Below are 27,200 nucleotides of genomic sequence, written 5' to 3' on the forward strand. Positions count from 1 at the left end.
CACGGGAAATGAGTGTAAGCTTTTTTATTTTATCAGTGCCAAACATTTAGATGAAGAAGGGGTTGTCCTAGTAGTGGACAATCCCTTTAATATCTTCTGTTGCTGCATTCCCAAGTAATTAGTATTTAAATTCATATGCTAATGAGGTATTAAGTTCTCTGGGCCTGACAGAGCACTTAAGAAGACATTTAAATAGACTAATAGGTGTGAACAACCTTTTAGGAATTCAAATTATTTGTCAACAGATTGCCCAGAGGGGCAAATAAATTATATATACACTGCTCAAAAAAATAAAGGGAACACTTAAACAACAGAATATAACTCCAAGTAAATCAAACTTCTGTGAAATCAAACTGTCCACTTAGGAAGCAATACTGTTTGACAATCAATTTCATATGCTGTTGTGCAAATGGAATAGACAACAGATGGAAATTATTGTCAGTTATCAAGACACACTCAATAAAGGAGTGGTTCTGCAGGTGGGGACCACAGACCACATCTCAGTACCAATGCTTTCTGGCTGATGTTTTGGTCACTTTTGAATGTTGGTTGTGCTTTCACACTCGTGGTAGCATGAGACAGACTCTCCAACCCACACAAGTGGCTCAGGTAGTGCAGCTCATCCAGGATGGCACATCAATGTGAGCTGTGGCAAGAAGGTTTGCTGTCTGTCAGCGTAGTGTCCAGAGGCTGGAGGCGCTACCAGGAGACAGGCCAGCACACCAGGAGACGTGGAGGGGGCCGTAGGAGGGCAACAACTCAGCAGCAGGACCACTACCTCAGCCTTTGTCAAGGAGGAACAGGAGGAGCACTGCCAGAGCCCTGCAAAATGACCTCCAGCAGGCCACAAATGTGCATGTGTCTGCACAAACGGTTAGAAACCGACTCCATGAGGATACTCTGAGTACCCGACGTCCACAGATGGGGGTTGTGCTCATAGCCCAACACCATGCAGAACGCTTGTCATTTGCCACAGAACACCAGGATTGGCAAATTTGCCACTGGTGCCCTGTGCTCTTCACAGATGAAAGCAGGTTCACACTGAGCACATGTGACAGACGTGACAGAGTCTGGAGACGCCGTGGAGAGCGATCTGCTACCTGCAACATCCTTCAGCATGACCGGTTTGGCAGTGGGTCAGTATTGGTGTGGGGTGGCATTTATTTGGAGGGCCGCACAGCCCTACATGTGCTCGCCAGAGGTAGCCTGACTGCCATTAGGTACCGAGATGAGATCCTCAGACCCCTTGTGAGACCATATGCTGGTGCCGTGGCCCTGAGTTCCTCCTAATGCAGGACAATGCCAGACCTCATGTGGCTGGAGTGTGTCAGCAGTTCCTGCAAGATGAAGGCATTGAAGCTATGGACAGGCCCGCCCGTTCCCAAGACCTGAATCCGATTGAACACATCTGAGACATCATGTCTCACACCATCCACCATCATCATGTTGCACCACAGACTGTTAAGGAGTTGGCGGATGCTTTAGTCCAGGTCTGGGAGGAGATCCCTCAGGAGGCCATCCGCCACCTCATCAGGAGCATGCTCAGGCATTGTAGGGAGATCATACAGGCACGTGGAGGCCACACACACAACAGAACATCATTTCCTTGTCTTGAAGCATTTCCACTGAAGTTGGATAAGCCTGTAACTTCATTTTCCACTTTGATTTTGAGTATCATTCCGAACGCAGACCTCCATAGGATATTAATTTTGATTTACATTGATAATTTTTATGTTTTATTCTTCTCAACGCATTCCACTATGTAATGAATAAAGATTTGCAACTGAAATATTTCATTCAGTGATATCTAGGATGTGGTATTTTAGTGTTCCCTTTATTTTTTTGAGCAGTGTATATTTATATAGGGATGTATTAAAACATGACTTTTATTTAATCTAATATATAAAGCTGAATGTCTGTGTGTGTATGTGTGTATATATATATATATATATATATATATATATATATATATATATATATGTATAGCTAATATATGAAGCTGAATGTGTGTATGTATGTATGTATGTGTGTATGTCTGGGATTGGCATCTGCACCGTCGCAGCTACAGCCACAAAATTTTGCACAGTCACACGTCTGGACCCCGAGAGCGTCATAGGCTATGTTTTGAGGCGAAATTTTAACCCCTCGCATTCCAATGCACCAAACAATTTTGTCCCTATCTACAAAATGGCGAAAAAGTGAAAGGAAAAGTGTTGGAGGCAAATTGACAGCTGCCAGATGTGAACAAGGGGGACTTAAAGAATGAGAGCGATGGCGCCAAAGAGTATATACCGCACATTTGCTAAGGTGGGGCCCCGACATGGGATACTCACCACACACGGGGATATGAACACACACACAAAATGCGCCACACACTACCACGTGCTTGAACACATATACCACCCTCAGCACACATTTCACCACACATACACCAACCTCGCCACATAAAAGTCGAAACACAAAAGTCGCCATTCAAAACTCGCCACGCGCAAAATTCGCCACATGGAAAACTAGGCTCACGCAAAACTCGCCACACGTGCAAAACTCTCTTCATGGAAAACTCGCCACACGCAAAACTTGCACACGCGGAAAAATTGCCACATGCACAAAAGTTGCAACACATGCAAAAGTTGCCTCACACAAAACTTGCACATACTTAAAACGCACCACACATAAAACTCGCCATGCGCAAAACTTGCTGCACACAACTTGCTACACTAACCTGTCACATGCAACTCGACACACAAAATGTTGCTACACGCATGTCGCCACACAAAACTCATCTCACAAAAGTCGCTACATGCACGTCACCACACGCAACTCAACACACACAACTTGACACATGAAACTCGCCCTAAAACACACACAAGTCTGGTATTATCCTTCAAAAATAAAAATCTGATTAATAAGCAGACAAACTACAAGAGCAACAAATGTACCATATAGGAAATACGGCAGCTGTCAGTCACATGACCAGTCTATTATGTGTATGTGTGAGCTAATATATACTGCCAGGGGGTGGGCTTCCTGTTTTGGTAACAGCAGTTATTAACCCGGGCGAAGCCGGGTAGTACAGCTAGTTATATATAAAAGGTCTGTAAGCGTATAAAAATCATTAGTATGATCCTGAATTAATTATATGTATACTCGGATCACTAGTTTAGTAGATCCTATCTATTCTGCCACTTATTACTAACATATACTGGTTCTAGGCTGTCTAAGCCAGCATGGCTCCACTCCATGGTTTAGCAGAAAATTGTCAGAACACGCATCAACAATCACATATACAGGATTTCACTAGCGCAAATAAAATAAATACATAGCCACCCCAACAAGTTTCACCTTAACAGGTTCCTCATGGGGCTGGGGCCATAATGATGTATGAGGGGGAACACTGGACCTTTTGAAGCTTGTCTTCTTTTCTCATTTGTCCTCACTTAGGACTCACTAGTACCAGTGTATATAAGTAATAACTGTCAGAATAGATAGGATCTACTATTTGCTTCAGATCTACCAGTTCTCTGAATGCTGAGCTTTGTGTTACACCACTAATTGGCAGCTTTCTGTGAACACTGTGCATAGGCAAAAAGCTGCCAATCAGTGGTGTGGACGTGGTTACACAGAGCTATACAAGACTACCTGGCAGAAGGTTTACTAGTCCTCTAGTAAATAAATCCCATTTTTTGTTTATCTACAGGCGGTTATCAAAACTACCACAAACAGTCCAGTAAGTGACACATCTCTGAAATCAGTGTTTCTTTCCCTACATCATGCTGCTCTCAGAATTGGAGGCAAAAACCAGGTGATAGGTTCCCTTTAAGTAGTAAAATCCTGGTATACAGTAATTGCCTACTGAGTCTGTGCACAGTATATGATAAGTATCTGTCTATCTTCCCCATGCCTTATAATTCTTCCATTATTATCAGCCTCATTCTCTTGAGACTAGCATCCTATTCTTTTCCATCGTGAAGGTCCAGATGATAAAACAAATGAAGTAAAAGGGTTTGTGGACCTGACAGAAGGCAGTGGGAGGCTGGGTGAGGCCACTGAAAATTAGACACACACTGATGATGCTCAGGATGGACCTCTGACACTTGTGAAGTCATTTCCCGAGTTCCTGTATCTGCTCCTCTCCCAGTAGAGGAAGAGAGTTCAGCCAAAGTTTGTGCAAACACTCCCCTATCTACTGAGCCTTTACCACGCTATCTCTATGGAAGCTGCTTGCTCTGGTCACCAATCAATAGACAGAGAAAAGCTTTATGGGAATATTATGTGGTCAAAATATCATATAATCAGATGGTCAAAATGCTTCTATCTAATGCTGTCTCTTCATGTGGTCCCGGGGTCCTAAGACTGTAGGGCCTAGGTGCAACTGGAACTTCTGCACATCTTTAGTCTTTCTGTACTGTTGGATTTTCAGGCACTGTGCGGCCATATTTCCATCTACATTTGTTTTCTAGAGGGATATAAAAAGTTATTTTGGCTCTCTACAATATTACAATATCAGATGTTGGCTAATATTTTTTTTCTTTTTAATCTTTTGCTAATGTAGCTCTGACAGGTAAGTTTGCAAAACTGATAAAATACCATATTGGTTGTCACTTTTAAAGGGTTATTCCCAAATAAGTTATTTCTTGTTGGATAGGAAAAAAACTTGTGGATCACTGGGGTCTGACACTTGGACCCACAGCAATCTCGTGATCTAGAGTCTGGAACCCTGATAGCCGAGTTTCAATGGAACGGATGGGGACATGCTTTACCTTTGTTTTATTCATTGTTTATGGGAGTGATGGGGGAAACCATTTGCTCCAGCAGCCCCTTTAACAATGAATGGAGTGGTGATCAAGCATGCACACTTCTGCTCCATTCAGGATGGGACTTGTTTGTGGTGTTCCAGATCTCATGATCGCTGGGGGTCCCAACCGTTGCAGCAATCTGCAAGTTATCCGTTATCCTATGAAAAGAGGATAATGTCATTTTTTGTGAATTATTTTCTCAGGATCTGATACTAAAATGGTTATGTTGCCATTGAATGAACAAATAAAATAACAGTTGTACTATTAGTCTCTAGGGGTTCAAAAGTTACAATATGGCTGAGATATCTTCCTGTCTATGGATAAAAAATGATGAGCAGGCCAGGAATCATGTGATATCTGACGAGATATTAGGGCACATTTATGAAATGAAATGCACCAAAAATGTGTATACTGTAATCTTTGATAAAAAAAAAAGTGTGGTACAATCATCTCATCCTATACTGTATGAGCACTTGAGGCTCTGCTCACACTTGTGTGATAGATACTATTTAGTGGTGAGCGAACGTGCTCGGATAAGATCTGTTTTTGATCGAAGTCACAGATCAAAATTACCCCTACAAGTCTATTAATAGATCAGAGAAATCCATGGACATCACAAGGAAGAGAAGTTTTGCAATTTTTAAAAAAAAAAAATCAGACTTGAAAATCGCTGATGAAACACTGATGGTAAAAAAAATAACTCTGACCAAACAATGATGAAACTTTGGACTGTTTTTTTTTTGTGTGCACCAGAAAAATCATTGATGTCTGAATGAGACCTTATAATTCACCTGTCAGGTTCTGTTATTTTTTTCTCTTAAAATAGCATGGCAGATGCCATGTAATACCCAGCAGTAGCGTAGTTACCGGAGGGCAGAGGGTTCGGTCGCTCCAAGCACCTTGCTAAGGGGGGCCCATCAGGAGTTACTGCTACTGTTAACTGGGCAGCATGACAATATAGTTGTTCTCTGTGGTAGAGCAGGGACACACGATCTCTGCACTACCGCTCTGTCCTGTAAACTGCAGGTCTTCAAGAAAATGGTCTACAGAATGGAATGTAATGCACCTGTGCACGCACACGACTTCAGAGTCCTGGCACTGTGACGTCATTGCACCGTGCTTGGACTCTGTTATTTTGAGTGTACAATGACAGCGCATTGATCCACCCGTGCTTTGCTAGAGAACTCAGGATACTGGTTCACATGAATATAGGATGGTTTTTTATTTTGCCAAAACGTGTGATGGGACTGTGGAGGCATCATAAAGTATGGGGGCCCCTCATACAGTGTGAGTGCTATTGTGGATGGCCCCCTCTGGCAGCGTGGGAGCTAAAGCGGGGGCATCATACAGCGTGGAAGTTAATCCGGGGGCCCTCATATAGCGTGGGAGCTAACGCGGGGACCTTTAATACAGTATGGGAGCTGAGTCGGGGGCCCCTATACAGCGTTGGACCTAATGCTCAGGCCCCTATACAGCTTGGGACCTAATACCAGGGCCTTACACAGCATGGGAGCTAATGTTGGGGCCCTTATGTGGCTAATGTGAGGGACATTATACAGTTTGGGGGCTACTGTGGGACCATTAGTGTGGAGGCTACTGTGGGGGCTATTATACAGTGTGGGGACCATTACATAGTGTAGGTGCTATCATACAGTATGTGGACCATTATGCTGTGCTTTGGGGGAGGTGTGGTAACAACATACTATTTATAGGTGTCACGGACGTGGTTGTGGAACCACTGTGCCTCGGACTGCGGAGAGCCTGGAGGGGCGTGATTAAGCGAGCACCGGACTGTTCATTAGAGCCTTTGATGGTGAGGTTAGGCTTGGCTCCCAATGCACGCCAGGTGCCACTCCGGGACAGACTAACGGACGCTCGGCAGCTGGACCCGGAAGGACAGACTGGATGGTGCAGCAGAGTATCAGAGTGCAGCAGGCAGGATCTGCACCAGAGTGCAGCAGGCAGGATTGGCACCAGGGTACAGCAGGCAGGATCTCTACCAGAGTGCAGCAAGGACTAGTACACAACCTTACGCAACTTAGACTGCAGAACAGGAAGGTTGCTCAGGCACCTCCCCAGTGTGGAGGAAGCAATATACACATACTGCCCCACAGCCATCGGCTGGGGAGGAAATAGCAAGTGCACGTGCTGGCCTTTTAGGACATGGCTAGAGGCCAAGCTGGAAGCTCTGCTGGAAGCATGCGGAGCATGAGAAAGGAGAGAACCGACCACAGCGCGGGTGAGTGAAGTGACACGCCGGAGGCCCTGCCTGTCAGAGCAGGGATTCGGTGTGATACTAACAATAGGGGAGCTGTGGGCCCATCATTCTGTAAATAGGGGAGCTGTGAGCCCACTATACTGTGTATAGAGGAGCTGTGGGGGCATTATAGTGTAAATAGGGGCAGTTGTGGGAGCATTATACTGAGTATAGGGGAACTGAGGGCCCATGATACTATAAATAGGGGAGCTGAGGGGGCATTATACTGTGTATAGGGAGCTGAGGGATCATTATTCTGTGAAATGGGATGCTATGGGCCCATCATCCTGTCTATAGGGTAGCATTCGATCCATCGTGCTTTATATCGAAGAGCCGTGAAACCATCTTACTGTGTATAGGTAAGGTATAGGGGCATCATACTGTGCATGAGGGGACTCATTGGACATTATTAAAAGTTAAGTGGACACTTAAGAAGCATTATTGTTATAGGAGGACACAGAGAATTGTGACCGTCAAAGGTGCACATGATTCATTATTACTTTCTAGGGGCAAAATGTGGACATTGTTTTTTAGGGCACTTGAAAATGGCATAAATATTTTCTAGGGGGTAAATTTACCATCTAGATGGCAAAAATTAGGCATTTTACTATGTAAGGGGCACAGTGTTGGGCACTATTATGTGGGGCAGTAAGAGGAGCATGGTTTTTGTACCACACAGCAGGTGCAGTAATAGGGGAACATACGGCAGCGGCTCAGTATTGGGTTGACAGCAGAATGAGGAGTTTATGCAGGTTGGGAATAAATGGGGACAGTGCAGGTAATGTAAGAAGTCAAATGTGTCTTTGTTCTAATCTCTGCAGACGAGTTGTGGCTGGAGGAAGTTGTCGTGCCGAACCGAGCAAGATGGAAAAGACGGGAAAAGTGAATGACTTCATCACAAAGAACATCATCTGTAAGTCACTATCTGTAACTGTATTGTTATCTCCTATATGATCTGCAGGACTGATATCTACTACATATGGTCACCATATGGCAGTAATATTGGTGTTGGTCTGTATAGAAGTTTATTTTCAGTAACAGCGTGGTCATCTGCTGAGGTTCCCCTATATCCACAACTAGGGTGCGACACCATAGTTGTAATCAGGGTTACCTGGATATGGCCCACTCAGATGTCTGAATAGGGGCCCACTCAGATCTATAGTTAAATCACAGGTGGATCTACTTACTGAATCCCTAGTTATCTGTGATGCAAGTAGTCAATGGCCCTGTAGCACCACCACAGTAGAATTGATTAATTGCAAAGTTTTCATTAACCCTTTTCTGACCTTAGTCGTATAGGTAGGTCTAAGATCATCTCCTCCTATTTGCTGAGGGCTCCGTCGATGAGCCCCAAACTTTTCCAGGACATGTCAGCTGATTTTCATTAGTTGACATGTGCCCCGAACAGCCACGGAGACATGTTTGGTGTCTGTAAACTCGTAATGTCCAGGAGAATCATAACGGCAGGTGATTTTTAGCATTTAGTGAACATGGTAATAATAAAATAAAAACAATTGTGGAATTGCAGTTTTATTGCAATTTTTCCTCTGAATTTTTTTCCCGTTTTCCAGTACATTATATATAAAATCAATGGTGTCGTTCAAAAGTAAAACTTGTCCTGCAAAGAACAAGCCCTCACATGGCCATATTGATGGAAAAATAAAAAGTTATGGCTCTGGGAAGGAGGGGAGCAAAAAACGATGAAGAAAAAATGGAAAAGGTAGTGAAGGGGTTAAAATTAAAGGGAGTCTGCCACCAGGTTTTTCCCACCTAATTTGAGAACAGCTTAATGTAGAGTCAGAGTTCCTGATTTCAGCAATGTGTCTTGCTGTAGTTTTGACAAAATCACTGTTTAATCAGGAGTAGATGATCACTAGAGGACTAGTAAACCTGCTGCAAGGCAGTACTCCATATTAATGAGTTCTGTATAACCCTTCTCCCATCATTGACTGGCAGCTTTCTGCCTATGCAGAGTGGACATAGAAAGCTGCCAATCAGTAATGTGGATGGGTTATACAGAGCTCATAATTCAGAGAACTGCTAGATCTCAGAAACATAATTATTTGATAAAAAATAAAGCAAGCAGCCTAGTAAGTCGTACATGATTGGAATCAGGATCTCTGCCCCTACATCATGCTGCTCTCAGATGGGTGACAAATACCTGGAAACAAATTCCCTTTACTGGTGTGTTCTTGTAATTAAAGGGAACCTGTCACCACGTTTTTGGAAGATGGGATAAAAATAGCGTTAAATAGGGGCAGAGGTGGGCGTTACATTAGTGTGTTTGTTATGCGTTTATTACCCACCTAAGTTGCCGAAATACCTTTGCAAAGTCTCCGTTTTCGCCTGTCAATCAGGCTGGTCTGGTCAAAAGGGCGTTGTCTTCCCCCAGATTTTGCGTAGTTTTCCGTTGGTGGCGTAGTGGTGTGCGCATGCCCAAAGTCCTGAATCCTCTGCCAGGGGATTTAAAAGAGCGCGCTGTTCGTTTTCATTGGTGATCGGTGGGCGCGGCCATCTTCCTTTGGCCGCGCGTGCGCAGAAGCGGCGCTCTGCTGGCCGCGGCTTCAGGAAAATGGCCGCGGGATGCCGCGCATGCGCAGATGGATATCGCGGCGGCCATTTTCCTGAAGCCGCGGCCAGCAGAGCACCGCTTCTGCGCACGCGCGGCCAAAGGAAGATGGCCGCGCCCACCGATCACCAATGAAAACGAACAGCGCGCTCTTTTAAATCCCCTGGCAGAGGATTCAGGACTTTGGGCATGCGCACACCACTACGCCACCAACGGAAAACTACGCAAAATCTGGGGGAAGACAACGCCCTTTTGACCAGACCTGCCTGATTGACAGGCGAAAACGGAGACTTTGCAAAGGTATTTCGGCAACTTAGGTGGGTAATAAACGCATAACAAACACACTAATGTAACGCCCACCTCTGCCCCTATTTAACGCTATTTTTATCCCATCTTCCAAAAACGTGGTGACAGGTTCCCTTTAAGGTGGCCCAAACAGGGAGATTCTTCGTAACACATGGCACAAATATTTAAACTAAATGTTGGTTTAATCATCCAATGCAAATGTTTCTTGAAGATTATCTCTTTCAGAGCGTAAAACAGACTGAAAAGCAAAATGGTGTAAACAGAACACCAATATATAAAATGCAAGATACTTTACAAAGGGAAAAAAAATCAAAACCGTTCTGACAGCTACTCGGTAGTTAAAAGGAAGGATGAGATGTTTACCCAGAGAACTTTTCTCCCCATAATTCAACTCCCTATTTTCCACAAATCATTTGATTTTGACATTTTCTGAAATTTCTCACTGGCAGAGAATGGATTATTACTATTTTTGTGGGGTCGCTCACAAATGTTTGGGGTGGGGCTGGACTCTGTGAAACGTTCTTTTGTCTGAGAGAGGAGTGTCTGCGTCCCCCCAGCCCAGTTTCTATCCCAGGCCTCATCTGCTTCCCTCTCAGGTTACTAAGAGCAAAGTGGGAGACCAGGAGCGGACCTCCATAGAGTAACTCACTCCTCTTAAAGTGACATACACCATGATCAGCAAACTATCTAACCTATGGAGGATTAGGGTATGTTCACACGTCACATTTTAGCTGTGAAAACCCCAGCGTTATAATGTCCCACAAAAGTGAAATATCATGCACATGTTGCTTATTTTTCTCTTGCAGATTTGAAGTTTCATATCTTCAGGATGTGAATTATTTCAGCATTTTGCAATGTGTAATGAATGGGAAAAAATGTGAAAAAAAGCATACAAAATGTACGCAAAAAAGGACGTATTTTACAGCCACGTTTTTCCTGCCAAGAGACACATTTTTATACAAATGTCTGCAGAAAATACTTAAATTGTGCACCTACCCTTTGGGCTTGTTCACACAACCATATTTTCAGTCCAAGTGCTGACCGTGGAGAAAACGGACGGACCTCGGACCAATGATACTCAATGGAGCAGAGCAGATGAGCAATTTTGTTTTTCACTCATTTAATCTGCGTGTGAAAAAAAATGTCAGCATGCACTAGTTTCTTCATATCTTCATAAATCGGATGAGACTCGTCAAGTCTATGGGAGCCATACAGTGACACAACATAGCATCCGATTTTAAGGGATTCATTGCAGTTCTGTAACATAGGGAGCTGTAAATGGTCCTGCTGCAGTAAAAAAAACGGATTGTGTCTGGATAAGTGAGAAAAAAGTTTCCCACTTTCAGTGGTTAGCACTGTAGCCTTGCAACGCTGGAGTCCTGGGTTCAAATCCCACCAAGGACAACATCTGCCTGGAGTTTGTATGTTCTCCCCATGTTTGCGTGAGTTTCCTCCGGGTTCTCTGGTTTCCTCCCCCACTCCAAAGACATACTGATAGGGATTCTAGATTATGAGCCCCAATGGGGACAGAGGTGATGATGCCTGTAAAGCGCCGGAATATGATAGCAGTTTATAAGCATAGCATAATAAATAATAAATAAAGCTGAACATAGTTGGTGATTCCTCAAAGCTTTTATGCTAGAAAACTTGCATAAATTGCTTTGAAAAGTCACAACATTTTTGCAGAATGTGGAGTTACGCAAAAATTTGGCAACATTTATCTGTTTTTATGCAAATTTAAAGCAGCTCCACTAAAATGGGCCCAGCAAGTATGGGGTGTGATTATGCCCATCCATCAACTTATGCAAAAGTGTTTTCGTTTCTCATGGGGACCGGAGGAGCAAATGTTGCGAAACACACGCCATTGAGAAGAAGTGCCAAATTCATTAAGTGCCTTGGGCCCTTTAATGAATTCGGCACATCATACTCCATCGAGCCCTGGCGTACGAAATGGCAGTCTCAATGAATCAGCCCCATAGACTTCTTGGTTATTTATCTCCTCCAACACTCCCATGGGTTGTACAAAGAGTATAGCCTGTAAGCCCTGCTGTTTGGGGGTGTCACAGAGGAGGAGGCGACCTCCACAGCTGGCTCTCTGCACTCATGAGTGGTTTGTAGAACATCTGGCTAGGAGAAGATTAGTAGATGTACTCAGAAAATGACGGAATATTTATATTTAGCGTTAGGACCATCACCAAGACAAACAGCGAGCAGCACAGTTCCCAATGCAGTTTGTGAGTCATTTATACTATAACGGAGCAAAGCACAACAGTATTCCGAGGCTGTAAGGTACCACATACCACTCGTCAGACGCTCCATATCCATGAACAGTCCACATCTTTACAAATCAGGACCGTGTAAAGGGGTTGTCTAGGACAAATATATTGATTATTTATCTAACCAATGGGTCCTCAATATCTAGTTGGTAGGGATCTGACACTCCCACCTGTCAGCTGTCATCTGCTCCCACAGTGCCCGCTTGTAGATAAAGTATGGATATGTAATAGCCAAATAGCACAGCTCCATTATCTTGTTTAGCGTCCTTTCCCAGGTGCTCCTATTCCTTTGAATAGAAGCCTATCTGTAATACTCTCGAGCTGCTACGGAATAGCATATGGTGTCATGCTGTTCATTGCTTACATCCGGCCGCTCTTGGATCAGATGACAGCTGATCTTTAGGGGTACCGAATGCTGGTCTGACCCCCACCTATCTGATATTGGTGAGCTATCATTTGGATAAGTCTTCCCTCAGTATGTTAGTCCTAGACAACCTCTTTTAGTGCTGTGCTTCACTTACTAACCCTAACAAACAAGCTGATAAGGTATAATAAATGGATGTAATAACATACAGTATATTACTGTGCCTTATGTGATTTAGCCAAAAAAGGCAACAAATCTCACTGCTATACAAAAACTTTAGTGTAAATGGGATCCACTGTGGCTATGCTAGCAGCTCAAGAGTTGACTCACTAAACTACCCCAGGATTCTCCATTATGTGCAGAACCCAAATGTCCAGCAGAAGACACCCCATTTGGATTCATCTTTCTACTAGGCCTTATTTCTTGCAGAGTGATACACTAACAACCTATTAGACCTAATTAATAACATTTATGCCACTGATGTAGGCTGGGCACTCACCATTCTATCCTGTGGTGTGCCCTAGCAACCTCAATTTGATATTTGAGTAAAGATTTTTCATGTGAAGGGCTCTTTATGCTTTACATGTCCATACTGTGTTATCTGTGTTCACTTTGGCATATAGGGGGCTAATAAGCCCTGCGCCTTCATAGCCGTGGCATCTAAGACTGTGGCTTGGGGACCACTGTGGCATTACAGGCTATAGTATGACAGACATAATATATAGACCTTTCTCTTGGACAAGTCCATTTTGCGATTTGATAAAGAGATGTATGTAAACATTCAGGACATATACGCTAGCGTTCAACTCATATTACCACCCGGAATAAACAGGCCACGTCTATATCACAATGTATCCAAGCACGTGGCACCCATTTCTCTCAGTAATAGAACTTGCATTTAATACATCTTTAATAATACTTAGCCTGACTAACAATTCTTAATAACTGCAATAATGGCGTAATATTAGTAGAGGCTTGTGTAGTGAGAGCTTATTGTACAAATTGTGAGGATATTAGTAATTTTACAGCATTTCTGGATCTAAGTCAGTGTAAAAATTGAGTTCAACACCAGGGGGTGCTATAGGGGATATAAACCATAGGTCTGTAAAAAGACCTAGGCGGAGAGCCCATGCTTTATGTAGGGTTCCTCCACACTAAATTGGTTTTCATCATGTCTTTTTAATGAAAAACCCTTCCATACATGTAAGTTATCGTGCAAATATTTCAACAGCTAAAGGATGATGAACGGTCATACAATTCTCCTAAAATACCTCATTCCATAGGAAAATTCATTGTTTACAGCCGGTGAAGAAAAATCTGTCCTGGTCATGTGATGGACACACAGGTGCAGGGCTCGTTACAAAATCCAGCTGTAATGTACTGTAACGAGCCCTGCACCTGTGCGTCATCACATGACCAGATTTACATTTTCCACTAGAAATAAAAAATTATGATTTTATATTAATTGACTGCAAGCAGAGATACTAAAAAAAATATAAAGAGTTGGAGCAGCAAGTAGAGTGGAGAATTCTGTATGTTTTCATTACATAAAGAATAATCTTGAGCTGCTGAAACATGGAACATCCCTCTAATTAATTTTTAACGTGAAGGAGAAAAAAGCTTATATCATATCAAAGCGTGAAATATTTAACTTTCTGCTTCTCTATTATGTGTAATAAATATTATTTTTTTATATTAATGTTTTAAATATAATAACTCAACAAATAAATTATATATATATATATATATATATATATATATATATATATATATACACACACACACACACACAGTGTATATATATATATATATATATATATATATATATATATATATATATATATATATGCAATAATATTTTTTAATCCTTTTCATGGGTCCATTTACTTCCAGTGGTTGTGTTTTGTGTCACACTTTTTTGGAACACAACATTTCTCAAAGTCATAGTATGGCCCCAAAACTTTTATTGCTATTATTATGTATTTATTTTAGTTCTGTTTTGCTTTCTTTTCACAGCTCTAGATGGTAATAGAAAGAATGCCGTAAATGAGTGAAAATGAACAATGGACTCATTTCTAATTTTTATACAAATTATTCCATAGTTTTTGTATTTTAAAATGTAATTAGAATGATTTGACATGTCCCATTGAATATCATGTGCGTTCTGGTGGCCTACCAATATGCTTTTGTATTGGTCAATGAAATCGTACTACCAATGACTCCTGAATGCAAAAAGTCAGGAATGGTTTATTATTGCTGAATGTTTGCATGGTTTTGTTTTTTCAGTGTACTGTAATCTGCTAAATTAACTATCGTGCTGTATCCTTGACAATAAATACAGGATTTCTATGAGCTCCTGGCATTGGAATGATTTGAATAGAAGAAAGAAACAGCATGACTTTTTGGATACTTAGTGAGCAATGTTTTCCAACATACCCTCCTCCCCAAGAGCGTTCTTGCTCTAAACTGCAGAAATACTTCCAGAATCCCCCCGGGTAACACTTCTCTGTACAACCCTCGCACACACTTGGAACAGATGTGATCAGGAGAAAACAAGAGTCCAGCCAGAAAAGAGAGCAAGAAAGGGAGCAGTAAAGGAGAGGGGCATGGAGTGGTAGAGATGAACTAAAGAAGTAGGAAACTTCCAGTGGAAGAGGAACTGACAGCGACTGCAAAGATTTACCAGAAAGTGAAGTTGCTGTTTCATTGTAGCATGGGGTCTCCCTCCCTCCCTTCATCATCTATCCTAACTTGGCCAGGTCTGTGGAATATAAACAGTTTGTAACTTTGTATACAACCAATGAAAGAGATCATGTCTTCTCAGAGGGGGCAAGTGCCACCCCAGGAGCACAATTCTGTATAGTCGCTGCTCTGTGCTTTACTACGGTATGTAGCATGTCTAAGCGAGAATTAATCTAAACATATCAGAATCAGTTCATATAACTCCATTAATGTAGAAGAACTAGACCCATTTCACAGCATATAGCCACAAACCAGTTGACTGTGGATGTCCAAGTTTACGAAGCTTCCTGAGAAAGGATATTGATCTAAACATATAAGACTGAGAAATCAACAATAGACATAATCGAACTGTTTTCCCTAAAGATTTGATTCACGGCAAATAACTTTATAGTGAATCACTGCATAATCTCTAATTGGCCTGAAAATAGGTGTATGACAGGGGTCTTCTCTTACTGTATTGAACCCCTAACAATGCTAACAGCCTTGATAGTGTCCAAGCAACCTCAACCCGTCACGTAGCTCTTTCAGACACAAGTCCATCAACAACTTTACATGGTCAGTCATTCCACCATTCCCGAGAAATCAGTATTTGAATTAATATGCAAATGAGGTAGTAGATGTGAAGCCTGTGTCACTCCAGCTCTACTTCCTTCCCAGTACCACCTAATCCTGCTTGAGTGACAGCACCTTTACCTGTAGTTCCAGAGCATAGAAGCTGACAATCAAGCAAGAGAAGGCATCATTGGGGGTTACTAGAGCTAAAGTGACAGAGGCATCAGGTCTATAGCCCTTATTTGCATATCAATTCAAAAGCTGATTACTCAGTAACGAAGGAATCAATTGGCCATTTAAAGGTATTGCTGGACTAGTCTTTAAAAGAGCTACTTCCACATAGATTTCCTGCTGACAGACTCAAACTTTAACAAAACAGTACTGTATCAGACTTTTTAGGCTACCAAAGTTTTTGAAGCAAATGTGTACCTTGCTAGTGTTTATACACAGGTGGCTCAAATAGAAGAAGCAGTGGCAATGTCATATGGAGTGGTGCAAATTTACCAGCCATTCATAATCAACCAAGAAAAACTGTGGACTCAACGACATGTCAGGTTTTATGGGATGGCTCAAGCTAATGCAACACTAGACTGACCATAATATTGCAGCGCTATGTATCTGTGTCCAATTTCACAATTTAAACAGGTATGCCCAAACAGACCTGTACTGTTAATTGTCTCATTTGTATTCAAATGTTTGGTTAGAGCAAATTAATTTCCCCTGCCCAAAATGGAACATGTGACAAAAACAGATGCCAAGAGGTAGGAACACAGCCTCAAAATCCAGCAAGATCCCACAGTATATTTGTGGGTTGTACGGTTGCCAAATCGGAAAAGTCAAACAGTTAGGCTAGGTTCACATTGCGCTAGGTGAGTCCGTCTAACGGACACGTTTTTAAGTAGTGAAAACGCAATATAACGCACATACTAACGCGCCCATAGACTTGCATTGTCTGACGCCTCGTGACGCATGCCAAATTTGGCATGCGTTAGTCACATAACGGTTTTTTCCTGACGGACCTTGGAACGCGGCTTGCAGCGTTTTTGGGTCCGGCCAAGCTAACGCAATACTAACGGAAGCGTTAATTCTGCCATTGATGTCTATTGCAAACGCAGCCAGACGCAAATCTTGATAAATTTCAAAAAAGAACCATACGTTTTAATAGCGTTTGAGGGATGTCCATGTGGTCATGTGACAGGAAACAGGATTTCGGCCATTACTGTCCCCAGCGCACATCCTGAGGCCTGCTGCACACCAGAGAAAAAGTGTCTTGCAAAAGATCACAGGAAATGTAAGTACATTTGTATATATATATATATATATATATATATATATATATATATATATATACTAGATGGTGGCCCGATAATGCATTGGGTATTCTAGAATATGCATGTCCACGTAGTATATTGCCCAGCCATGTAGCATGTAGTATATTGCCCAGCTACGTAGTATATTGCCCAGTGACGTAGTATACATCACAGAGCCACGTAGTGTATTGCACAGTGAAGTAGTATACAGCACCCAGCGACGTAGTATACAGAACCCAGTCACGTAGTATATTGCACAGCGACGTTTGTCACAGTACCCTGTGTGAGCGGTGAGCAGAGGGGTGTATGCGGGCGCCGGGCAGTGAGTGCGGGGCGGCCCTTTTTTTTCTGACTGTGTGCGTCGCTGATTGGCCGCGGCAGCCATGACAGGCAGCTGCCGAGGCCAATCAGCGAATTAATACCGTGACAGAAGGACAGAAAGACGGAAGTTCCCTAGACAATTATATAGTAGATATCTCTGTATACATCATGGGAGTCTGTATTGTACGACGGATGTGTGTGTACTAAAAATGTATTGCTTTGTTGCAGATGTCGGATAGTGAGGGAAGCAGCAGCAGCAGCAGCGTGTCTGCGGTTTTTTCTTCTCAGTCGGTAGGCTTGCACTTTAAAAAACCACTAAAATTTGTGTGAAAATTCAGTGTATTAAGCTATATATATATGTATAATCATGTTTCTATTGCAAATAGGAGTCTTCGGAGCCCGAGGCTGCTAGGCCCCCCCAAAAAAAACAGGCAAAACCAACAAAGGTACATAGCAGACATTTTTAAGTTTTGCAAACATAAATTTATTGATCAAAGAAATGTAATTTTTTTTTCCATTTACATACTCAATAGGTTGTGGCACACGGAGGACACAAGAGGAAGAAGGTTCCTCGCCGTCTGTCGTCTCCACAACTGCCAGTGGTAAATATAAAACTAGAAATGTATCTACAATCTATCTATTCGCTTTCTATCTGCTATATCTATAAACTATCTATCCACTATCTCTCTCTCTCTCTCTATCTTTCGCTGTATCTATCTATGTATCTATCTATCTATGTATCTAGCTATGTATCTATCTATCTCTGTATCTATCTATCTCTGTATCTATCTATAATTGAACCTTTCAACATTACGCTTTGTGTTTACATAGTCCAAGTCAGCAAGCCAAAAAAAAAAAAGGATTGTGGTTGATGAAGAGCCGTTGACCATTCACAATGAGACACTGATCAACCTTGTGGAAGCCAACCCCTCAATATGGGACCAAAGCGACAGCTCCCACCATGACATAGTAAAGAACCGGAAGTTGTGGGATCAAATTATCTCTCACTTCGATCCCCGATACATGGAGAAGTCGTCAACCTCAAAGAAAAAAATTGGTAAATATTGGTGATGTTAAATTGTCTACTATCTATCTCTGAACTATCAACTACCTATACACTAAACTATATCTCTATCATCTATAATTACTATCTATCAACTATCTATCTACTAGCTATATATCAACTATCTTAACTAACTATACACAATTTTTAAACTATCAAAATAAGAACTGTCTACTAATATATATATATATATATATATATATATATATATATATATATATATATTTTTTACCTTTTTTTAAAAATTACAGCGGATGCGGTCCATACCCGTTGGAAATCAATAAGGGACCGCTTTGTCCGTGACTACCGGAATAGTCAAAATCCACCAAGTGGATCAGGTGCCAAACGGGTGACCCCGTATGTGCATTACGAGCAATTGCTCTTTCTTCAAAAAACAGTGTCTCAGCGCTCGTAAGTACAAATTAGTCTGCGTGCGAGACAAAATTGTTTAAAAATTAAAGCTAAATATATATTTTTTTTTGGTTCCAGCACGATATGCAGTACCGCCGCGCCTAGACAGGCAGAAGAACTGGAGCCATCTCCACTGGAACCAAGTCAGCAGACGGGCACTGAAGACGTCTCTGTCATCAGCGAGCCACGATCTGGGGAGAGAAGCACTGTGGCTTCAGGTGTGAGTGCCCGGTTGCAATCAGTGCGTGGACGCAAGCGAGCTTCACAAAAAGATGACGCTGATGCCATTATTGTCGATGGACTTCAGCGGGTTGAGGACATGTGTCGGAGTGAACTGAAAGACCTGAGGCGGGAAATTACCGACTTACAATCTCGCGAGTCTGTATATTCTGCAAATGAGTGGAAGCTACTTTTTTTGTCCTATGTTCCCGTAGCACAAAATATCCCGGCACACAGAAACCTTTTGTTTCGGCAAAGACTGAATGACCTTCTTGAGGAATTTGTGGGACCCCAGGAGCCAGCTCCATCGAGAACCAGAAGCATAGACATGCCGGCCTACAACCCTCAATATAGAGCCCGGTGTGAAACGAGCATGGAACATCAGAGACAAAGTAGCAGTCCATCATACACCTGGGCAGACAATACGCCCGCGCAATACCAGAGTCTGTAGTACAGCTCAGTGTCCCCAGCCAGGTGCAAACTGTGTTTCACGTTCTTTGGTTTATTGTTTTTTTACCACCCAATTTCGTGTGTGTTTTTTTACATCCCTATGGGATATCATATGTAACAAGTTCACAACTGTTCTTTCATAAAAATTCAGAAACTTAAGTAAACTGTTTAAAATCTGATTCTTGTATGACTGTGAACACAACATAACAGTAATGTAACATTTTACAAGACATATTTTACAAGACATATGGGAAATAAAAAAAAACCAAAAAACAAAAAACACATCAGGACACAGCTTCAGACTTGAAATAAATTTTACACGTGTCTGTCTTGCCATGGAACATGCCCCTCATGTATGAAGTACTGTGCAAATTGGTCACGGATCCTCATTATTTGTGCTGCAGACCGAACAGCAGTAGATTCAATGCTCATGAGGTTCGACTCACATTCATCGGGGTCAACCACCTGGGGTTCATGTCTGGCCACAAAATTATGCAGACAGATGCATGCCTTCACAACACGGTCCACATTTTCTGGTTGCAGTTGCATGCACGTTAGTAGAATTCGCCATTTTAATGTCAAAATCCCAAAGGCGCACTCCACATAACGTCTTGCCCGGCTCAAGCGATAATTAAAAATGCGCTTGGTGGAGTTCAGACTGCGGCTTGAGTACGGTTTGAGGAGATTTTGCCCAAGTTGGAATGCCTCATCACCAACTAAAACAAAGGGCAAACTTGGGTCTTCGGTCCCCGGTAGAGGTCGTGATGAGGGCAAGTTAAAATTGTTGCTATACAAACATCTCCCCATGTTGGAGTCTCTGAAGACTCTTGAATCGTTAGTACGGCCATACGCACCAATATCCACAGCTACAAACCGGTATCTTGCATCCGCAATAGCCATCAAGATTATCGAGAAGTATTTTTTATAATTATAGTACAGGGACCCACTATGCGCTGGTTTCTGAATCCGTATGTGCTTGCCGTCCACGGCACCAATACAATTGGGGAAATTAGCCACATCCTCGAACTGTTGGGAAATCGCTAGCCACATTTCTGATGTTGGGGTTGGTAGCACAAGTGGTTGCAAGTTGTTCCAAATGGCATCACAAGTTTCCCGAACCAGTTGGCAAATTGTTGACTTCCCCAGTCTAAATTGGTAATGCAGTGACGCAAAAGATTCTCCGGTAGCCAGATATCTGTCGGCATTGAAAAAGAAAAAAAAAAAAATGTTTAGGATTTTTAAGGACAACTAAAAGGCTACATAAATAGAATATACAATTGCTAAATGACCATTATGCCCCACGATACCTAGATCTAGTCTTTGTCAATAGAATGAGAAAAAATTTCATAATTACCTCACAGTCACTACTAATCGTTCCTCCGCACAGATGCTTTCACGGAAAGTGCTGCGCTGATGATGTATCTCATCCTTCACAAGTGAAAGCAGAACATCAAAGGTCTCAATGGACATCCGTAGATAGCGTTGGAATTTTGAAGGGTGATCCCGAAGCTGAAGATACAGGGTGTGAAAGGCACCATAAGTACTCCGCAAGAAATTCACTTCGTGGATCCAATATCTCCTTTGCGAACTACGCTTTCTCTGGCGAAGTCGCAACCGCATCAAGCGAAATCGAACCAGCTCAGACACAAACATCTTGCTAGCAGAAGTTCACTCAATGCTTTCAAAATGGAGAATGAGTCTGCACCTACACCCCGACGAGGACAAAAGGAGAAAAAAAACAAAAAACTTTATTGACAGTGACAAACGCAGACAAACGGATACATCGCGAACGGACATCAAAATGAGAAAAACGCTGTCAAAAGCGTTAACGCAAGCGTTAACGTGAAGCCGATTTTTCAACAAATTTGATCCTTTTCTGTACATGCGTTTAACGGATCCGTTTAACGCCATGTACTTGACGCAATGTGAACCTAGCCTTATGCAGAAAGTAAATCGTGTACAAAATGTTTTCAAGTTTGTTTTTTTTAAAGCAATATTATCCACCCTTGACAAAAAAACCTAACCCAGAATGCTACGTTGTTTGTTATGTATATGCACTGTAAGTAACAGCCAACAGTTGCTAAATTCAGCTACTAAAACAGTTGTAAAACCATAACCTTTTTTCTCTTAAATATATATTTTTAAGGTTATTCCCCTGCCCCCTACCAAAAAGGCAATGTGTATAACCCTAAGCTTCTATTATCCTGGGTGGGTAGATACACAGAAAGTATTTTGTGGCAACAGCCAACAGTGTTATTCTGCTCACACTGACTACACAGATACAGCACTTGCCTCTCTCATTTGTATCTTTGAATTATTACTGACTATCATTCCCGCTTTCAATGTGCTTCAACACTATCTTTCTTTTTTTATTTTATATAGCGCTAACATATTCCGCAGCGCTTTACAGTTTGCACACATTATCATCACTGTCCCCGTTGGGGCTCACAATCTAAATTCCCTATCAGTATGTCTTTGGAATGTGGGAGGAAACCGGAGTACCCGGAGGAAACCCACACAAACATGGGGAGAACATACAAACTAACACAATCCAATTTAGGACTTTTTCTGTCCCTATGTGAATGAGCAGTGTGTTCTGACCTCCTATCTCTATGCAGTACAAGCATAAAATGGAGCTGCTTGGCCAACCCTCATCTTTTATACTGGCTGTGATAGTCCCGCCTGATGCTGAGCTAGACCATATGATGTGATAACTGCAGAGTATTATGGGAAAGACCGCACCTGATGTCATTACTTTGCTTTGTGACTCTTCAGTAGTGTGTGAAATGGCGCTGTGCTTTTTTCCGTGGGCTGATCTACATGAACTTGAGAATTTCTGGAAATTTGACTCAAAGTCGTTTATCCATGTATTTATTAGATCATCTCTAGTCAACACCATCCTTTCTTTTTCTTTGGAAAAACTGCAGTTTCTTCACAGAAAGATTGTCCATGATAAAGACATTTATTTGCAGCCTAATTTTCATCCAGACCATACATGGACAGTTTTAGAAACATTTTCAGTTAAGTTAGCGATAGCGTCATGGGTTGGACTTATCATGATAGAAGATGTAGATAAATGTCCATACAAGTCTTCTATAAAACATCTTTTAATGGATGACTACGAGCACCACCTTACAGCCACTTCTGTGTTTATTATGAAGAAGGGTGAATTACAGTGTGTCCGTAAAGTCATCGTGCACTTTTGACCAGTTACTAGAAAGCAACAAAAACTATAGAAATGTGAAATCTGCTCCAAATAAAAGAAAAACTCTCTCAGTTTCATACCTATTTAGTGCAGTTCGATGTGGGCTCCATTTGTTGCCCTACACACATCCAAACGATAGCATAAGCTTGTGGTTGCATGAGGTCACAGACCTGGCAATGTATTAATCAGAGTTCAGTTTATCAGGGGTTAATCTGACAGGGGGCTCAGCAACAGCTTAAATGAGTTTGTGTTGTTTGATTGGTTCTTGTTATCTCTCCTCATAAACAGGTCTGATATGATTGGGCCAGAGAAAGGGCACCAAAATGTAAACTATAAAAGTGCACCATGACTTTACAGACACACTGTATATATATATATTACAAAAGACAACCATGAATCCATTAATAAAGAGTTCACAAAGGAGTATCTAGCAACTGCTAAATATCTTTTCCTCTCTGATATCACCACAATCTTCACTACTATACCTCCAAGAAGATGTCTATATGCCTCCCATGGGATGGTGCAAGTAATAAAGCTATCCAATCTCTTTCCCCAAAGGACTGTGTAGCATAGTGCTTCTTCAGCTGACAGACTAGTCTCACCAGTGAGGTGTCAGCTAGGTGGTGATGATTATTGCATTATACTATATGGAGGTCTATGGTGAGTGCATTATACTGTATGGAGGCCTATGGGGAGTGCATTATACTTTATGGAGGCCTCTGGGGAGTGCATTATAATATATGGAGGCCTATGGGGAGGGCATCATACTGTATGGAGGCCTATGGGGAGTGCATTACATTATATGGAGTACTTTATATTTTTAGTAATAGCAGACAGCTGCGGACTTTGTATTATCAGTCTGGAAAGGTCCCTAGTTATTGGGCCCTTTCCAGCTTAAAAAATAGCAGCCCACAGCTGCCCCAGAATTGGAGCATCACATTAGCTGTGCCAATTCTGCCGCTTTGCCCAGCTCTTTGCGATTTCCCTGGTGCGGTTGCAACTACTAAGCCACCATTGAAAAAAAAATCAGACACAGACACTTTCCGCGGTTCACCAATTTATTTTTGAAAAAAAAAAAGATCCAACATAGTTCATGGCGTTCCCACAGCGATCTCAGAGTAGGACATCCAAAGGCTATGAAGCTTGTTCAAAGAATGATGCTATATAGGCTGTAGCAGCAGCTACTCCAGGTTCCGCTGCGCTCCACGAGATCTGGCGGCTGTGATAAGCAGTGACGTCAGTAACTACACTGCTCATCAGAGTCGCCGATCCATCTGTTTTGGCCCGATATAGTGCCCCACAGTATAATGACCTCACATAGTGTCCCACAGTAAAATAGCCTCATATAGTGCTCCACACTGTACTGTACCACAGTATAATGGCCCCTATAGTGACCCACAGAATAATGGCCCCATATAGCGCACCACAATATAATGGCCCCATATTGTGTCCCACAGTGTAATGGCCCCATATAGTGCACCACAGTATAATGGCGTCATATAGTGCAACACAGTATAATGAACCCATATAGTGCGTGACAGTATAATGAATCCACATAGTGCTCCACAGTATAATTGCCCCATACAGTGCACCACAGTATAATTGCCCCATACAGTGCACCACAGTATAATGGCCCCATATAATGCACCACAGTATAATGACCTCACATAGTGCTTCACAGAAAACTGGCCCCATATAGTGCACCACAGTGTAATGGCCCCATATAGTGCTCCACAGTATAATGGCACCATATAGTTCCCCATAGTGTAATGACCCCATATAGGGCTCCATAGTATAATGGCCCTATATAGTGCCCTACAGTATAATGGCCACATTTGGTGCTTCATGGTATAATGGCCCCATATAGTAAACCACAGTATAATGGCCCCATATAGTGCTTCACAGTATACTGGCCCCATATAGTAACCCACAGTATAATGACCCTATATAGTGCCATACAGTATAATGTCTCCATATAGTGCATACTTGTATATGACCCCCAACCTGGTATATAGCCCCTCATCTTAGTATATGGCTCCCATCCTGGTATATAGCCCCGATCCTGGTATATGGCACGCATCCTGCTATATGGCCCCATCCTGGTATATGTCTCTATCTTGGTATACGATCCCCATCCTGGTATATGGCTCCCATCCTGGTATATTCAATGCAAAGAAAAAAAAACAATAAACACTTCTACTTACCTCCAACGCAGTGCTGTGTCTTCTGTGTGCTCTGAATAGGTCGGTGGTGAGCGGTGATCACAACTGGCAGGCTGTGATCACCGCTCTCTGCCGCAGATACTCCGCTCACATCGGACCTCCACTTCCCGACACCTTGTCTACCCGGCAGCTCCTGTTATGGCACGCACTAAGCAGTGCGAACAATGATAGGGGGAAAGTGGAGCCCACAGCATACACTGCGAGCTCCACAAGGATGGTTGTGATCTCCTCCCACAGCTGTGACTTGGACAGCCCAGGGGGCATGCCCAGGTCACAGCTAAAAGGCAGGAGAAGCGGCCTCAATACAAGAGATGGGGTCGCCTTCTGACCGCAGGCTCTTATGCCCAAGGGCTGCCATTAGTAACTTGTATAGCGTTCTTGCTCAGACAGTTACATCCCCCCAAATGAAAATGGCAACCACCAGTGGTTAAAGTAAAAATTAATAAATAAAAAACTAATAAAGTGGTACATTTAATGTTATATTTAAAAACAATTATTAAATAATCAATAATTATTAATACAAAATTAAAAATCACGGCACCTTCCGCAGTTTTCATAGATGTGATCAGGGGTGGACATATCATGAGTGCAACGTGTGCAAAGTAGGTAAAGGGGTCACTTCCACCTTCAAATCAGCAAGTAGGTTCTGTCACAGACACAGAGAGGGGTCCATAAACTGTTCTTGCACAGGGTCTCTCGTCTGTCTCTTTCCACCAATGGACATGATCATATGCTTAAGGCTATGTGCACACGTATTCTTGTCCACTGCAGATTTTTCCGCAGCGGATTTGATAAATCTGCAGGGCAAAACGCTGTGTTTTTGCTGCGGATTTACCGCTGTTTTTCTGCGGTTTTCACTGCGGTTTTCCAACTGCGGTTTTCCATAGGAGCAGCTGTAAAACCGCTGTGGAATCCACAGAAAGAAGTGACATGCTGCGGAATGTAAACCGCTGCATTTCCGCGCGTTTTTTTCCCCAGCATAAGCACAGTGTTTTTGGTTTCCCATAGGTTTACATTGTACTGTAAACTCATGGGAAACTGCTGCGGACCCACAGCTGCGGAAACGCTGCGGATCCGCAGCGTTTTCCGCATCGTGTGCACATACCCTAACAGTCCTTGCTATGGCTACTGCAATCTTTTGTCTAACAGCACATTTGGCTCATTTATAGATTTACTATAATTAATGTTATAGTGGGTATGGAAGACTAAAAAGGGGAAATTAAACATAATTTAGTATGGACTTCCACTACAGTTAGAGAAGCCCGGACACCACTTAGGTAGGTCCAGAGAGGCCCTGGCATGAACTTCGTCTGTCCTATGACGACCCAGTAGAAAAAGTTTGTGAACCCCTAGTCTAGGAGATCTTATAGAGTTTAAATAGTTGTATACACTCACTGGCCACTGTATTAGGTACACCTGTCCAACTTCTTGTTAACACTTAATTTCTAATCAGCCAATCACATGGCGGCAACTCAGTGCATTTAGGCATGTAGACATGGTCAAGACAATCTCCTGCAGTTCAAACCGAGCATCAGTATGGGGAAGAAAGGTGATTTGAGTGCCTTTGAACGTGGCATGGTTGTTGGTGCCAGAAGGGCTGGTCTGAGTATTTCAGAAACTGCTGATCTACTGGGATTTTCACGCACAACCATCTCTAGGGTTTACAGAGAATGGTCCGAAAAAGAAAAAAAATCCAGTGAGCGGCAGTTCTGTGGGCGGAAATGCCTTGTTGATGCCAGAGGTCAGAGGAGAATGGGCAGACTGGTTCGAGCTGATAGAAAGGCAACAGTGACTCAAATCGCCACCCGTTAGAACCAAGGTAGGCCTAAGAGCATCTCTGAACGCACAGTGCGTCGAACTTTGAGGCAGATGGGCTACAGCAGCAGAAGACCACACCGGGTACCACTCCTTTCAGCTAAGAACAGGAAACTGAGGCTACAATTTGTACAAGCTCATCGAAATTGGACAGTAGAAGATTGGAAAAACGTTGCTTGGTCTGATGAGTCTCGATTTCTGCTGCGACATTCGGATGGTAGGGTCAGAATTTGGCATAAACAACATGAAAGCATGGATCCATCCTGCCTTGTATGGAGCATCTTTGGGATGTGCAGCCGACAAATCTGCGGCAACTGTGTGA

General features: G+C 42.5%; 2 protein-coding genes across 5 annotated transcripts in view; one reads left to right on the top strand and one right to left on the bottom strand.

The window, feature by feature from the left end:
* SEPTIN9 (septin 9) overlaps nt 1–27,200 on the bottom strand; it is a 354,855-nt gene that overhangs the window by 79,284 nt on the left and 248,371 nt on the right. The gene's annotated exons all lie outside the window — the stretch shown is intronic.
* Nucleotides 17,669–20,359, top strand: LOC143765325 (uncharacterized). The gene is made up of 6 exons (XM_077251862.1): nt 17,669–17,784; nt 17,880–17,939; nt 18,027–18,095; nt 18,325–18,550; nt 18,808–18,967; nt 19,046–20,359. The coding sequence occupies exons 1-6, from the start codon at nt 17,722–17,724 to the stop codon at nt 19,635–19,637; spliced, it is 1,170 nt and encodes a 389-aa protein (XP_077107977.1). The 5' UTR covers nt 17,669–17,721; the 3' UTR covers nt 19,638–20,359.

The sequence above is a fragment of the Ranitomeya variabilis genome, chromosome 4, assembly GCF_051348905.1.
Source record: "Ranitomeya variabilis isolate aRanVar5 chromosome 4, aRanVar5.hap1, whole genome shotgun sequence".
NCBI lineage: Eukaryota > Metazoa > Chordata > Amphibia > Anura > Dendrobatidae > Ranitomeya > Ranitomeya variabilis.